This window comes from Rattus rattus, chromosome 6, assembly GCF_011064425.1.
Source record: "Rattus rattus isolate New Zealand chromosome 6, Rrattus_CSIRO_v1, whole genome shotgun sequence".
Classification (NCBI taxonomy): Eukaryota; Metazoa; Chordata; class Mammalia; order Rodentia; family Muridae; genus Rattus; species Rattus rattus.
The window spans coordinates 57,769,569-57,782,908 of NC_046159.1; the positions used below are offsets into that span (position 1 = coordinate 57,769,569).

Here is a 13,340-nt window from a genome sequence, read left to right on the forward strand (position 1 = left end):
CACCGTCCAGGTTCCTGGGTGACATCTCTCTTTAAACCTCACCATCGTCAGAAAGCTTATTCCAGAAAGGCTCCCCCAACCGTCAGTACTCCAGTGATCACATCAGCTAGCTTGTCGTTTTGATTTGTGCCCTAAATATAGTTTTATTTTCCTTCTTTTGCTTCTTCTGAAGTACTTTTAAAGAAATGTAAGAATCAGACCCTTTCCCTCATCCATACTGCAGCAGGCAGACATCTTTTACTGGGTGCCTTGGTTAGCCCTGCCCCCACCTTGCCCCGCCCCCATGCTGCTGTATTACCTAATGATCATAGTCCTGCCTACTACCACACCAGATCCCAGGTGGCATCAGGAAACCTCTCTGACAGTTCTTTCCCATCTCCATCCTGCTGTTTGTCCTTCAGTGGTGAAATCTGAATTCAACACACCTGCTGTAATTTCTGCTCTGTTTAGATTTCCTCTCGTCCTAAGCCATGGTTAGTTAACGTATACACTCTAGAAGTGTTTGGGTGGGTGCGTACTTTTACTTGTTTGGCACAGGGTTCTGTGTTTCTTCATTAAACTCACTGATCATACTACCTAGCTCCCTCAGAGCGGTGTTCCGCTAAGCGAGTTAATTAGCTTGTCTGGCCCTGTTGCCTTCTCTATGAATGGAGAAAACAGTGAATGTTTCTTAGATGGTTGTTCAAAGGACCAGTTGATTATCTCAACAGCTAATGTACCCACGTGCCCATTAACATAGTCATTCGATCAACATCAGACAACTTTGCAGAACTGAAAGTGTTTGTCCTTATATTAATTTAATCCTGTTGCTCTTCTGTTTTTTTTTTGTTGTTGTTGTTGTTGTTGTTTTGTTTTTTTTTTTAAGACAAGGTCTTGCTCTGCCCAGGCTGGCACTGAATATCTGGGGTGCAGTGATCCTTCTGCTTCCTCCTCTGTACCAGTGTCCTGGATGGCTTTATGTCAGTTTGACACCATAAGATGCCTCCATAAGATCTGGCTATAATTTTCTTAATTAGTGATTGATGTGGGAGGTGGGTGTTGCCATCCCTGGGTCTGGGTTCTATAAGAAAGGAGACTGAGCAAGCCATGATGAGCAAGCCAGGAAGCAGCACCCCTCCATGGCCTCTACATCAGCTCCTGCCTCTGGATTTGTGCCCTGTTCAAGTTCCTGTCCTGACTTCCCTCAATGATGAGCTGCAATATGGAAATATAAGCCAAACAAACCCTTTCCCCCAGCTCGCTTTTGGGTGCTGGCGTTTCGCTGTAGCAGTGGAAATCCTGAATAAGACGCAGTGCCTCTCGCTTCTTATTCTTTCAGCAGGACAACTTTTAAGTTGTTTGAACCAAAAATTCCTCCAGTTTGAAAAACAAGGACCCTTTAGATGTTCTCAAGGTAGTAAGCAAAAAGCATCAGATATACCCCAGAGAGAGAAATGAGAAGTGGGCAGTCACTAGAGTGCAGAAATTCTCTACCCCCAAAGCCTGACAAAACAACCCCCAAATCGCAAGATACCCAGAGCCCCTAAGCCATTCTGGCCACACTGACAGTGAAGACATCAGACATCGGGGGAGGTGGCTTGTGGAACTCACATCTCTGCTTTCTGCATGAAGAACTATGAGAAGACATCCCAGCATCGTGGCACAGACCTGAATCCCAGGAGGCAGAAGATTGCCGGGAGTTTAAGGCCAGCCTAGGCTACGCAGTACTAGTCCATCCAGGGCTGTATCAGTGCGAGCGAGCTCTCTCTCTCTCTCTCTCTCTCTCTCTCTCTCTCACACACACACACACACACACACACACACACACACACGTGAGAAGATGAAAGAATTCAGGAAGCCAAGCATCGGAAGCTGATGTCAACACCACAGAAAGGAGAAACCGTCTAAAATACAAAGAAAATGTCAGGACATCTGTATGTGAAGGCAGCAAACCTAAGTGTCGGACACTTCTCAGGTGTGTGTCCCTGAGACCTGTACCTCTGTGTCCTTTCTATTACTTGAATCTGCAGTGTGCCCCAAAGCTGTATGCCAAAGGCTTGGTCTTCAGTTTGGTGATACTGGAACATGGGTAAACCTCTAGGAAGTATAAGACCTACTGGTAGGTTTTTCAGTCCTGGCACAGACCCCCAGGCACTCTGGGCGGAGACTGTAAGACCCTGCCTTCCCAGCTGCAGTGAAGTGGATAGCATCCTCCACCATGAGCTCCTACCATTGCTATGCTACACTGTCACCATAGCACCCAAAACAAAGGGGCCAATAAACCATGCATGGAACCCCAAAGACCGTGAGCAGATAACCCTTTATTCTTTATAAATGATTTGCCTTGGGTATTTTGTCACAGTAATAGAGGCTGACTAACAGTCCTAAGGACTGTGCTGCAGGGGGGAGGAGACAGGCCGTGTGTATCAGGAATACAGGCAAAGCTGTAGTAGGGCTCCATCTTGAGGCTGAAAGGAGTCAGCAGCAGCCTGGAGGGGACCAGGCTGCTCTTCAGACCTTTATGGGTTCTGTGACTGACTAGTGAGCAATGGTTGCCTTGCCAGGAGGACATCAGCCACTGAAGAGCCCGAGGGTAGATGAGAAACCAAAGGAGTCTGGGTGCCTAAGCTGCTGAAACCTCGATCCCAACTCCAGTGGGCAGTCGCCGGCCCCCAGATCTCTGAAAGTTATAGGCTAATGCGATCACCACCCACAGCGTATGTGTACTTCATACAGCACACCACATGGGGAACTGAGACACAGCACCTGTCTGTGCGACCCCCAAAACAGTGATTTTTAATCAGCAAAGGACAAGTGAGTCCTTTCTCTTCATTGGCATCCTTGGAGAAGGGGGGGGGTTGCAGAGCCCTGTGGATGCCCTGCTCCTCATATGCTCAAGGCCTTATATGACATAATGGTTTGCATAGTTCGCATAGCTCACATCCATGAGCCTTACACCAGGGCTGCTCTTCCACTTCGCACAGCCCCTTTTCACCCACAAGTTTACGTGACCCTAGGTATAGATACACAACTCAGAATCTACATAAACAACTCATGACGACATTTATTTAAAACACTTGTTTGGCATACATAGAATTCTACCGTCTGTTATTAAAGATGGAAGTGAATCTGCTGACGAGAAGGAGGTGCCTGTTTGGTTTTGTGTGAAGAATGAAATCTTGCTTGCCCGAGTGCGTAGCTGAGAGCGTACTGGTTATTTGGCTGGCAGCTGTGATCGAATGGCTGACAAAGGCAGCTAAGGAAGGAAGGATTTGCTTCAGCTCCAGTTCAGGGTGCAGGGAAGGCAGAGCCCCCGTGTGTGAGGCGTGTGAGGAGGTTGTCTGCGGTCAGCAAGCAGAGAGACGGCTGCTGGTGCTCAGCTCGTCCCTTCCGTGGGCTGGTGCTGCCCACGTTTAGAATAGATTTTCCCACCTCAGCTGCTCAGTGTAGGAACTCCCTCGCTCACGTGCCCAGTGGTTTTTCTCCTGGGTGACTCTAGATCCTGTCAGGCTGCCGATATTAATCACATTTGGCACATCTTCAGTGTTTTACAGTTAATATTCAGATTTTATTTCCATCAAGGCCAAGAGTGCTGTTTTGCATAAATACATCGACCACAAGGGCAGTATGTTTAAGGCCATTTCTGAAATCGTTGGAAATTCTGTCCTAATCTCGAACCAACATTCATTTAATGATTTTTTTAAATGAAATTCGAGTTAGCAAATCAAGCAGCCGTTTTAAAAATCAAATACTGCAACACAACACAACCCAAAGACACATGGATTTGAGTCTTACACACTGAGGAAAATAGTAAAAGTCTGTTATCCCGAATTAGGCTATTATGTAGCACAACCAATGTAGGCTTAGCCCATGACTAGTTTACGAATGAATGAGCCCCAGACCTCGGTTATTTATTTGGCTTTGACAATTACTGGGAGTTACCCCTAATCTTTTCTAACTGATGGCCTGACTGCCTCCCCAGTGGTGTGCCCCAAATACTTGCTGTTTCTCCTGGCCTTTCCCTCTCTCCTTATGGTCTCTCCTCTCCTCCTCTCCTTCTCTACCCAGTAATTGACTGTTGCCAATTTTATTTAACCAACAGTTTTAAATTAAGGAATAAGGTTTGCACAACAAAAGCCTGTAGATATTTGAATCCACTTGTAGGCCTAGACCTTCTTGTACAGAATTTAGTATTATAATACATAGCAACAGACCAAACCTCAACACAATTATGTTTCTATAAGAGCAGAAACTCGAGCCTGCAGAGTTGGTTAAGGGTACTTGTGTTCTTGTTGAAAGTCTGGATTTGAGTTCCGTAAAGCAGCTCGCAATTGTCTGGAACCTCAGTTCCAGGGGATCCAATACCTTCTGACCTCCACAGCACATATGTGGTGCACAGTACATGTACAAATAATAAAATAAACAAATCTTTAAAAGTTAGAAAAAGAGCAGAAGTTTTGCGTGTGCAACAAAAGCCCTGAAGTTTCTGTTGTGGTGACGGATGCCTTTAATTCCAGCATTCAGGAGGCTGAGGTAGGTGCCCCCCCCGCCCCCGTGAGTCTGAGGCCAGCCTGGTCTGCATACCGGGTTCCAGGACAGCCAGGACTCAGAGCTATATAGAGAAATCCTTTCTCAAAGAGAGAGAGAGAGAGAGAGAGAGAGAGAGAGAGAGAGAGAGAGAGAGGGAGGGAGGAGGAGGGAGGGAGGGAGGGAGGGAGGAGGGAGGAAAAGCAAGGAAGGAAAGAAAAGGAAAGGAAAAGCTAAAAAGACAAGATTTAAACAAACTAAAAACCTATGTAGCTTCAATTTTTTTCAAATCCTAGTATTAATGATGGTTCTTAAACTCTTTAACCTCCCTTGTAGCTCACCACCCACCAGAGGTAATGGGAAAGAAAGGATACAGGGGAAGTGGGCCTGTTTAGAAAAATTCTTTATAACAACTCCCATCCGTGTTGTCTGGAAGTCAGCAGTTCAGGTCACAGGTCAGCAGGCGGCAGCAGCTGGATCCACTCGCAAACACTTCACAGATACGTCAGCAGTTCAGTTAGGTAGAATAGCAGTGACACATGACCTAGCAGAGACGGCCAAGCCTCAGCCTGGGCTCCAGTCAGCAGGAGCGACCAGGAGAAGTTCTCAGCTGTGTCTCTCTCAGGGAAGTGGAGATCAGTGAAGATGAGAGAGAGCCCCACAAGTGTTGTGCAGCTAGCTCTATAAGCAAGCTCTGTCTCTGTCACTCTGTGGAGTCTTGTGTGTACCTCAGCACGTGCCTTGCCTCAGCACGTGCATCCAGTCAGCCTGAGAACTTGAACACACCACCACAGGATCGTCGGTGCACCTCTCTCTACGGAGTTCCGACAAATGCAGCTCAGCTACACAGCGTAAGGCAGACCAGTACATGCGCGTCCTTAGCTAAGGATCCTTCATCGTGTGTCCTTTCACTGCTTGCTTTAGCAGAACATCCTCTGTCCTGTGTCTGCTTCAGCGAAACACTCCTTCATGTGTTTGCCCCAGCAAAACACCATTTGACACCACTGACTCTCCAAAGAGCCCTAAGTTTCCACTTCAAACCTACAGCTCCTAACACATAGTGCGCAGGCTTGAACCTGGTCTGAGGTGTTTCAGGCACTGAGAACTCCAACCAGTGGGATGACTGCAGATCAACCGTCAGTGTTGTGTTTAGAACCAGGACTTCCCTGAGGTCACAATGCCACACAAGTGCACAATGCCTCAGCTACAACACACATTGGACCTTTAAATAATTTCTAGTCCAGGGGCATTTATTAAACTTAGTTGCTGCCAACATTTTCACGACTGTCGCATGTGGGGTCATGACCCACAGTCTAAGAACTGCTTCCACACTTCATGTATGAGCTAGCACACTCTAAACATGCGTGCTCACACAGAGGCGGGGCCTTCTTTGTATATTTTATATCCAGGGCTGGTTGAGCTCACAGATGCAGAACCAGTGCACATGGAAAGCTGAAGTGTTCATGGTCAGCCTGTCTTTGGCATGTGCCAGGCACTGCTCTCAGGGTTCACCTATGACAACACACAGTCATTCATATGACCCTTGAGTCCCTCCTCTGAGGCCAGCATTACAGAAAATGAAAAAGAGGCACAGAACAAGGATACTTTGTCCCAAGCCACCCACTTTCCAAAGGGATGATTCACCAAATATGTCCGTCTACTCCAGTTCTGCATTAGGTAGGCTCTTCCTCAAGTATCTTTGTGCCGTGGACTGGAAGGGTGCTGGGCACAGGGATCCAGGTATGAAAAGCACAACCCACCAGGCCCAGAACAGATTAGAACAGTTTCTGATCTCCATGTTTCAAGTGCCCCAGAAGCCTAGCCCATCTTTTCAGCGTTCGCATCCTGTGCCCCTCACTTGTACCTAACACCTGTTCTGCTGACTTCTTCTGTCTTCTGTTGTCAGTTCAGTACTGACTGCGTCTGCGTAGTGGGAACCCAATCTCTGAGTGAGAAGGGGCGATGTGCCTGCCTGTCTGGACTCCTCATCCCTGGGGGTTGAGGATCCACAGAACTTGTCCTATGTGCATTCCTACTGACGGTTTCTGCGTTTTGTTCTCCCTGAATTGTATGTAATCTGTTTTGAACAATTGGCCTTAAAGGGCCAATCTGGGTAATCTCAGTTCTCAGTCACCTATGACTTGACTCACTCCCTCCAGGTTTAAATCTTATTGAGAGTGAATGCAGGTAACCCAGCCCACCTCCCGCACCACTCCCTGGTACCCAGACTGCAAATCAGTTCTCTGTCCCCTTGAATTCATACCCACCCGGAGCAATCAGCTGTGGCTGCATGGAGGAACACGAGACCACCAGGCTGCCCTTCTAGAACAGTCTGCCCCAGAAACCAGCTATGGCTTGACAGATGTGCACTGAGGCCAACAACAACCAAAAAAGGGGCTTATAACAGATGTACAGACTGGCGAGTGGAAGAACAAGAGACCGGACAACTGTTTGGAGATTAAATAGCTCCATTTTTAGAAAGGTATTCAAGATGGGAGTGTAGCTCAGTGCCTAGCATCTGTGAGGCTCGGGGCCCTAGGAATTCCCTTAGCAGTGACTGAAATAATAAATGAATAAATGAATAAATAAAGCAGGGAGCCTGCAGTGGGAATTTTTGCTTTTATCGCCACCTGCTGGCCAGAACCAATATTAGGCTAAAGTTCTGTGTTTTCTTTAACTTTTTAAAAAATACTATTATAGAATTAACATTTTAGTCATAAGACAATTGTGTACAAATTTGTTTATATTTTGTCTCTATTTCATATATTTTGCATGAACACATTTTAGAGAACACAAAGTTAGGATTTTTGTAAAAGGGTAAAAGACAGGCATTTTAAAATATCTTCACATAATTAAAGAATATGACAAAATCAACATGAGAATATTAGGAGAGTGAAGAGATGTGTCAGCTGCTAAGAACTCCCGCAGCTCTTGCAGAGGACCTGAGCTCAGTTCCGAGCACCGTGCAGAGAGCTCACAATCACCTGTAACTTCATCTTTGGGGATCTGACGGTTGTATCTATACACACACGTGTCTCTCACACACACATATAGACAAATAAAAGTAAAGTATTAAAAATCAGCCAAACAGAGGCCTAGACAGTAAAGATAGTCCCTGATGTTGGGGGGAAGCCTGACCCCTCACCCCTGCCTTCCCCTGCACGTCCTTAACACAGGACCCCGAGTGCCGTGCCTCATCCCTGCCTCTGGGACACTGTTACATCCCTGCCCTGAGCCCCGCCAAGTGTGGTTGTGTCTCTCTTCTACCTGCCTCTGGAAGTCACTGCAACCTTTCACTGTAGGATTGTGAGCCCCCGATGTCAACAGTAAGGAACATGGTGGCATCTATGACAGGTCTAAATCCTACCCACACGCTGGCTGTGTCAGTATCTGTCCAACTGTGTGCCCAGGGAAGGCGATGGCTGGGTCAAGGTCCCACTACTCGGGCTGTGCTTCCTCCTGTGCACACAGAAATCAAGACAGGTCCATGGCATCGGAACATCCTTCCATCAGGAGACAGCCATGTATTCTGTCAATACTTAATACAATAATTTTCAAAGGTGGATTGACTTTCATTGATGCATATGTATGAGTGTCTGGTTATGTGTACGTGGACCATGTATGTGTCTGGTGTCCCCAGAGGCCAGAAGAGGGTGCCAGATCCTCTGCAACTAGAACTACAGATGGTTGTGAGCTGTCCGCTATGGGTGTTGGAAACTGAAATTAGGTCCTCTGCAGAGCCGCTCATGACTGTCGAGCGGTCTTTCCAGCCATACGTCTTTCACAGTCCTACAGTACCACATTCAGTGGTTTGTTGATTAACCCTTGGCTCAAAGAGGATGCTGTTGGAGAGAGCGACGACGGCCTCTGAGCTTAACACTGCTCTGCTGTTTTGTCTTCCTACTTTGCTGCCTTTCAGATCGCCATGAGGTTATCTCCAAAGAGATTCTGGAGTTGGACCCTTGGGAGAACCAGTGGAACGTTGTGGCCGTCAATGTCCTCATGCACGACAGCTATGACGTCTGCTTGGTAGCTAGGATGAACCCCCGGGACCTCATCCCACCACCCTCAGATCTGACCGAGGAAGATGGTGACCGCAGACAGCAGAGATGAGGAACTCCAAGCGGAAGAGGCTACAGCTAGAGAAGTGATGGCCTGGCAGCCATGCTTGGGCTGCTCAGAATGCAAACCGCAGCATACTGTGTGACGCTGACGTTCTCGCTGCATGCATAGCAGCCCCTGCGTAAAGCGGCACTGAGCGGCGGCAGGGGGAGGGGGTGCAGGGTCTTCCCTCAGGGGCAACCCAGCCTGGTAAAGTAGATATAGGAGTGCAGGGCAGACAGTGAGGATGCATAGGGGTAGGCCAGGGTCAGAGGAGAGCAGCACCTTGCTCTGCTGGGGACTCAGGAATAAGGCCAAGCAGTCCCATAGGTGCTTTTGATGCTGAGGTGGTGGGAAAGGACAAAGGTACTAAAGTAGGAAAGCAGGTGCGTGTCCGGGGATCTAGTCCAGCCTGGCCACACCGCTTGCACACAGCATTTGCCGCTGAAAGGTTAGACCTAGGTGACCAGTGCCTGAAAGAGGAAGGAGCATAGGCCTAGGCCTGGGTGCAGAGCCGTCTCTCTTGGAGCTTTGCCCCAGCACAGTCTGTTAGAACCGCCCAAACTACATACAGCAGCCGTGCCCACTGTGGCCCTGCCTGTGGCCAAATGTTCATGCCTGTTGCCATGGGCCACCGTGAGCAGAGCATTCCTAGACACAGAGGGTCCCCCCCTCTGGCTTAATACTGAGTGTATAGACTGAGCTTGCCCAGGTCTTGACTCAGCTCTCAGCTATACAGGACCTTCCAGGGTGGAGCTGAACGCAGCATGTCTAAACACGGGGACCCAAAGTAGGCTCTGAATGAGGAGGGAAAAGGCATATTGGCTACCTGCTGCCTCCTTCAGATCCCTGCCCTGGCTGGGAGGGGGAGGGGGAGGGGGAGGGGGAGCTTACCCCAGTCCGAGCATGGTGCAGTGAGCTCTCCCCAGATATATTAGGGGTATGTGCAATTACATGTGGAAACCTATCCGTTTTGCTTCCATTCACATGTCTGGATACACAGCAGATCAATTACATGACTGTTCTCTAACGTCTCTAAAGCTCCTATGTAAGCAGTGTGGACACCCTGGGGTCTTCCAGGAGGCTGCCAGATCCTGCATGGAGACAGCTCTTTATCAATGCATACTCTCCAAGTTCCAACCTCTCCCTGACAGGAAAGGTGGGGCTCAATCAAACTGGAGCCACTGACACCAAGTATTCTGCCCCCTGTGCCCACACAGGTGTGCCCCCAGAAGGCTACACTCTCAGAGGCAGGGGCCACACCTGTCTCTCTAGGTTACCCCCTCAGTCCCTGTCGCAGTACCTGGCACACGAATGGAGTGTTGGGTGATTGAAGTACACAGCATTTCTAAGCCAGGATCTTGGTCTCTGAGCTCGTCTGGGACTTGGATTTCAATGCCCTCATTGTGCCCCCCAGTGGAGGGTGGTGATCTGAGGTTTTTTTTCTCAGGGCAAATCAGAGCTGCCCCAGGCAGACTGGGCAGAAGCTCTAAAGGAAAAGTCTCTGTTCCCCTGAGTTCCCTTCCAGAATCTCTGTTCCTGCTCACCCACCCAGCGTATTAGAAGCTACTTGTCCCCTGGTCATGGGCTGCAGTGTGTCTTCTGAATGCACAGCCAGGACCACGGGCAGAACTTTGCAAATCTTACCTTCCTCATATGCAGAATAGAGAGAAATGCCACATTCTTTACAGAGTTGGTGAGTGGACTGAGTTGGAAAACACTGAATGAAATACTGTGTTAAACACAAACACCATGAACAGGTTTTAACTGCCGGTCTGTGTTGCTGTCACCATAATCAGTCTTTCCTGGGACAAAGTACAGAACAGAACCTGGGACCTTAAGGAATCTCAGATCTCAGGGAGAGATGTGGTAATTTAAGGTGGTTCTAATGTCCCCTGTGCTTGGTTCCCTCGCAGTGAATCCCTTCAGTAGGTAGGACCTTGAGACCATAAGCAGATGCCTCGGAGGCATCACATGGTAGTGAAAGCCATCCTGGGCTAGGACACTGCTGCTGTCTATGCTAGGGGTTATGGGAACTTTCCAGGGAATGCTGGGGGACAAAGAGAGTAGCTGGTCTCCCTGGAGCAGACACGCCCTAGAAATGTTTCAGCACCGGAGGGGAGGCTGGAGCAGGGAGCATTCTCAGGCCTATTCCGGGCAGGTACAGCCAAGGTCTCAGACTTGAGTTCCCTTCTATATCTAGAACCCAGAGTCCGGGCTCGCTGACTGTGGTGCTCCCTTTCAGCTCTGGTGCTTCTGTCTGCCTTCCCTATTTGTGATTCAAACCAACCTGTGCTGCCCTCCCGGAGAACTATTGTTAGAGATTCCTTTTGGACAGACCTCCCTGCCACCCCTTCACAGGCATTGAAGGTGTTCTGACACTGCAGGGAAGGCCTCTTAGAAATGTCTACTGTTGGGGCTTCTTATCTTTGTGACTCAGGATTGCTGGATGCCTAGTGAGAAAACACAATGGGGAAGTAATTTGGATGCTGGGCTGATAAAGGGCTGCAGCTGTCAGCCACACTAACTCAGTTTGTGCCCAGCAAGAGGCGGCATTGTTCTCCGGCTGACTTTATAATGAGGAAATGCTCTGGGTGCGGACTTACAGAATACATTTTTGCTAATGAACAATTGCCTGCATTTTGGTTTTCATATTGTGAGCGGGTGTAAGTTTCGGTTGAACGAAAATCCCGGTGCTTGGTAAATGTGGTGTTTCCAGGACAGGGAATGTCATGTCGGTGAACATCCAGGACAGAGGCAGGTGAGGAGAATGGGCAAGGGGCAGCAGGTGGCCGGTTCCCAGGTCAGTGCAACCTTTGCTTCATGGCTCCTTATTTTCCACAAAGCAGATTTGCAAACACAGCGCTCTCCTCCCTGCACACCCGTTCGAGACAATCTTGCTATAGCCCAATCTGGCTTCAATTCTGCAATCCTCCTGCCTCTGCCTCCCAATTACAGGCATGCACCATCACTCCCAGATATAAAGTTTCATCTCGTGAGGAGCAAAAGTCAAACGCAACTCAGTGGCCAAGAGCCCGCATTTCCTGTACAGCCTCAGCAGAACAAGTTATAATGAATTCTGAGACCGAAGGCTGCACAGACTTATCCTCACACAGTTCTGGGATGTAAGAGCCCTTGTGAATCTCAGTGAGCCAAGATCTGTGTGGCACGGCTGTAACTCGTCTGAAGCCTCCAGAATGGGCTGACCTATCTCATTCTGAGGCCCTTTCCTCGCTTTCCATCTCCAGAATCATGGCCAGGCTTACATCCCCTGCTCTTCAGGACTCTGTGACTAAATTGGCCCACCTGGACGATGCAGGAGACTTCTTATTAAAGGTCCACTGATTCCCAACCTACCTGCTGGCCAGCGGTGACTTCAGTTCCTCTTTGCCATGTAACAAAATATATATAAATTCTGGCACAGATGTGATATGATAAGGGAACAATTTTCCAAAATAGCTCATGTTGTCCATACAACAATCCACACAGATATGTAAATATCTGGTTCCTCCTTCTCTTTCCCTGGTCAATGGCAGGGTTATTAATACAGATGCCTGGATATGGCCAGCATGTGTCCTAGGGCCTGCTTGCCTGTGATGACACTACAAGAAATCTTAGGACACCTCTGCTCCCCAGAAGGGCTGTAAGAGCAGAGATGCTGGGAGCTGGCTGAGGGTTACCTCCCATCCACTAGGAGCCACCCAGAGATCACATATACTTGTACACAGCTATACTTATATAGCAGAAGGTGAAAGTGGGCAGAGAGAGCCAGGTCACGATGCAGAATACCTGAATTAAATTATCCCAAAAGCCAGCCCAGCCTCTGGGCCTTTCCAGGTTTGTGACTCAATATCTCACATCCCTTTGTGAACCATCACAAGGCTTAACAGGGGCACAAGGAGCAGGGGATCATAAGCAGGAAGTGCAGATTCGAAGGGTACGAGTGTCATAGGTCATCATCCTAGCTGGGCAGTTGGCTCTGGTCCTGTAATTGGGCACTCAAGAGTTAGCTCATACTACTGCACCTGGGGATGGGGCTAAGCAAATGTCCAGTGCCGGCTGGGAAAGAATCCATGTGCAGAGCCAGCTGCTACTTCGTCGGAGGTAGTCCTTCATGAGTCTGTCATATAGGACCTACAATAAGGCCCCGAGAGGCAGAGGATCCTATTGAAAATTGCCAATTAGAAAATGGAGGAGGGACTTTAGCCAGAGAAGCAGGTAGGCTGACTGCTGATCCTCGCCTCTCCCTTCTCTCCTCCAAATCCAATCCCCAGTCTCACCTCCAGCTCTGTAGCAGCCCATCTTCAGCCTTTGCTGGCATTTGTCTTGTCTTCACCTCTCCTTCCCCTCCCCCATCTTGGATGGATCACACAAATCAATTCCCCCCTCACACACACACTCATCACTTTATCCCAGCCCCCATTTCCAACAGGCATTTCTTTGGGAGTCCACCAGCCAAGCCTTTGAGAGAAGCAAGTAGGCGTAGGCCAATAGAAAGGCGAGCTTCAGATATTCCCTCTCCCTCCTCTTCTCCAAATCTAGCCCACCCCCACACTCACCCCAGCTCTGTAGCAGACTACACTTTGTGGCCTCTTCTCATTCTCTATCCTGTTCCCAGAGAGCTAAGCAAATCCTGATGGAATACAGATGTTTTCCTCCCTCCTCTGGATGGACACCTTCAACCTTCAGCCCCCACTTCCTAGCCCATCCCCATTTGTGTCAGCTCCCAATTC

General features: G+C 48.7%; 1 protein-coding gene across 1 annotated transcript in view; it reads left to right on the forward strand.

Moving 5' to 3' along the window:
* Positions 1-8,634, forward strand: part of Kbtbd12 (kelch repeat and BTB domain containing 12) — a 63,186-nt gene extending 54,552 nt beyond the window's left edge. Inside the window, exon 5 of the mRNA XM_032905081.1 lies at positions 8,426-8,634. Coding sequence (XP_032760972.1) covers positions 8,426-8,619 — 194 coding nt within the window. The 3' untranslated portion in view covers positions 8,620-8,634. The remainder of the gene's footprint in view (positions 1-8,425) is intronic.
* The last annotated feature ends 4,706 nt before the right edge of the window (positions 8,635-13,340 follow it).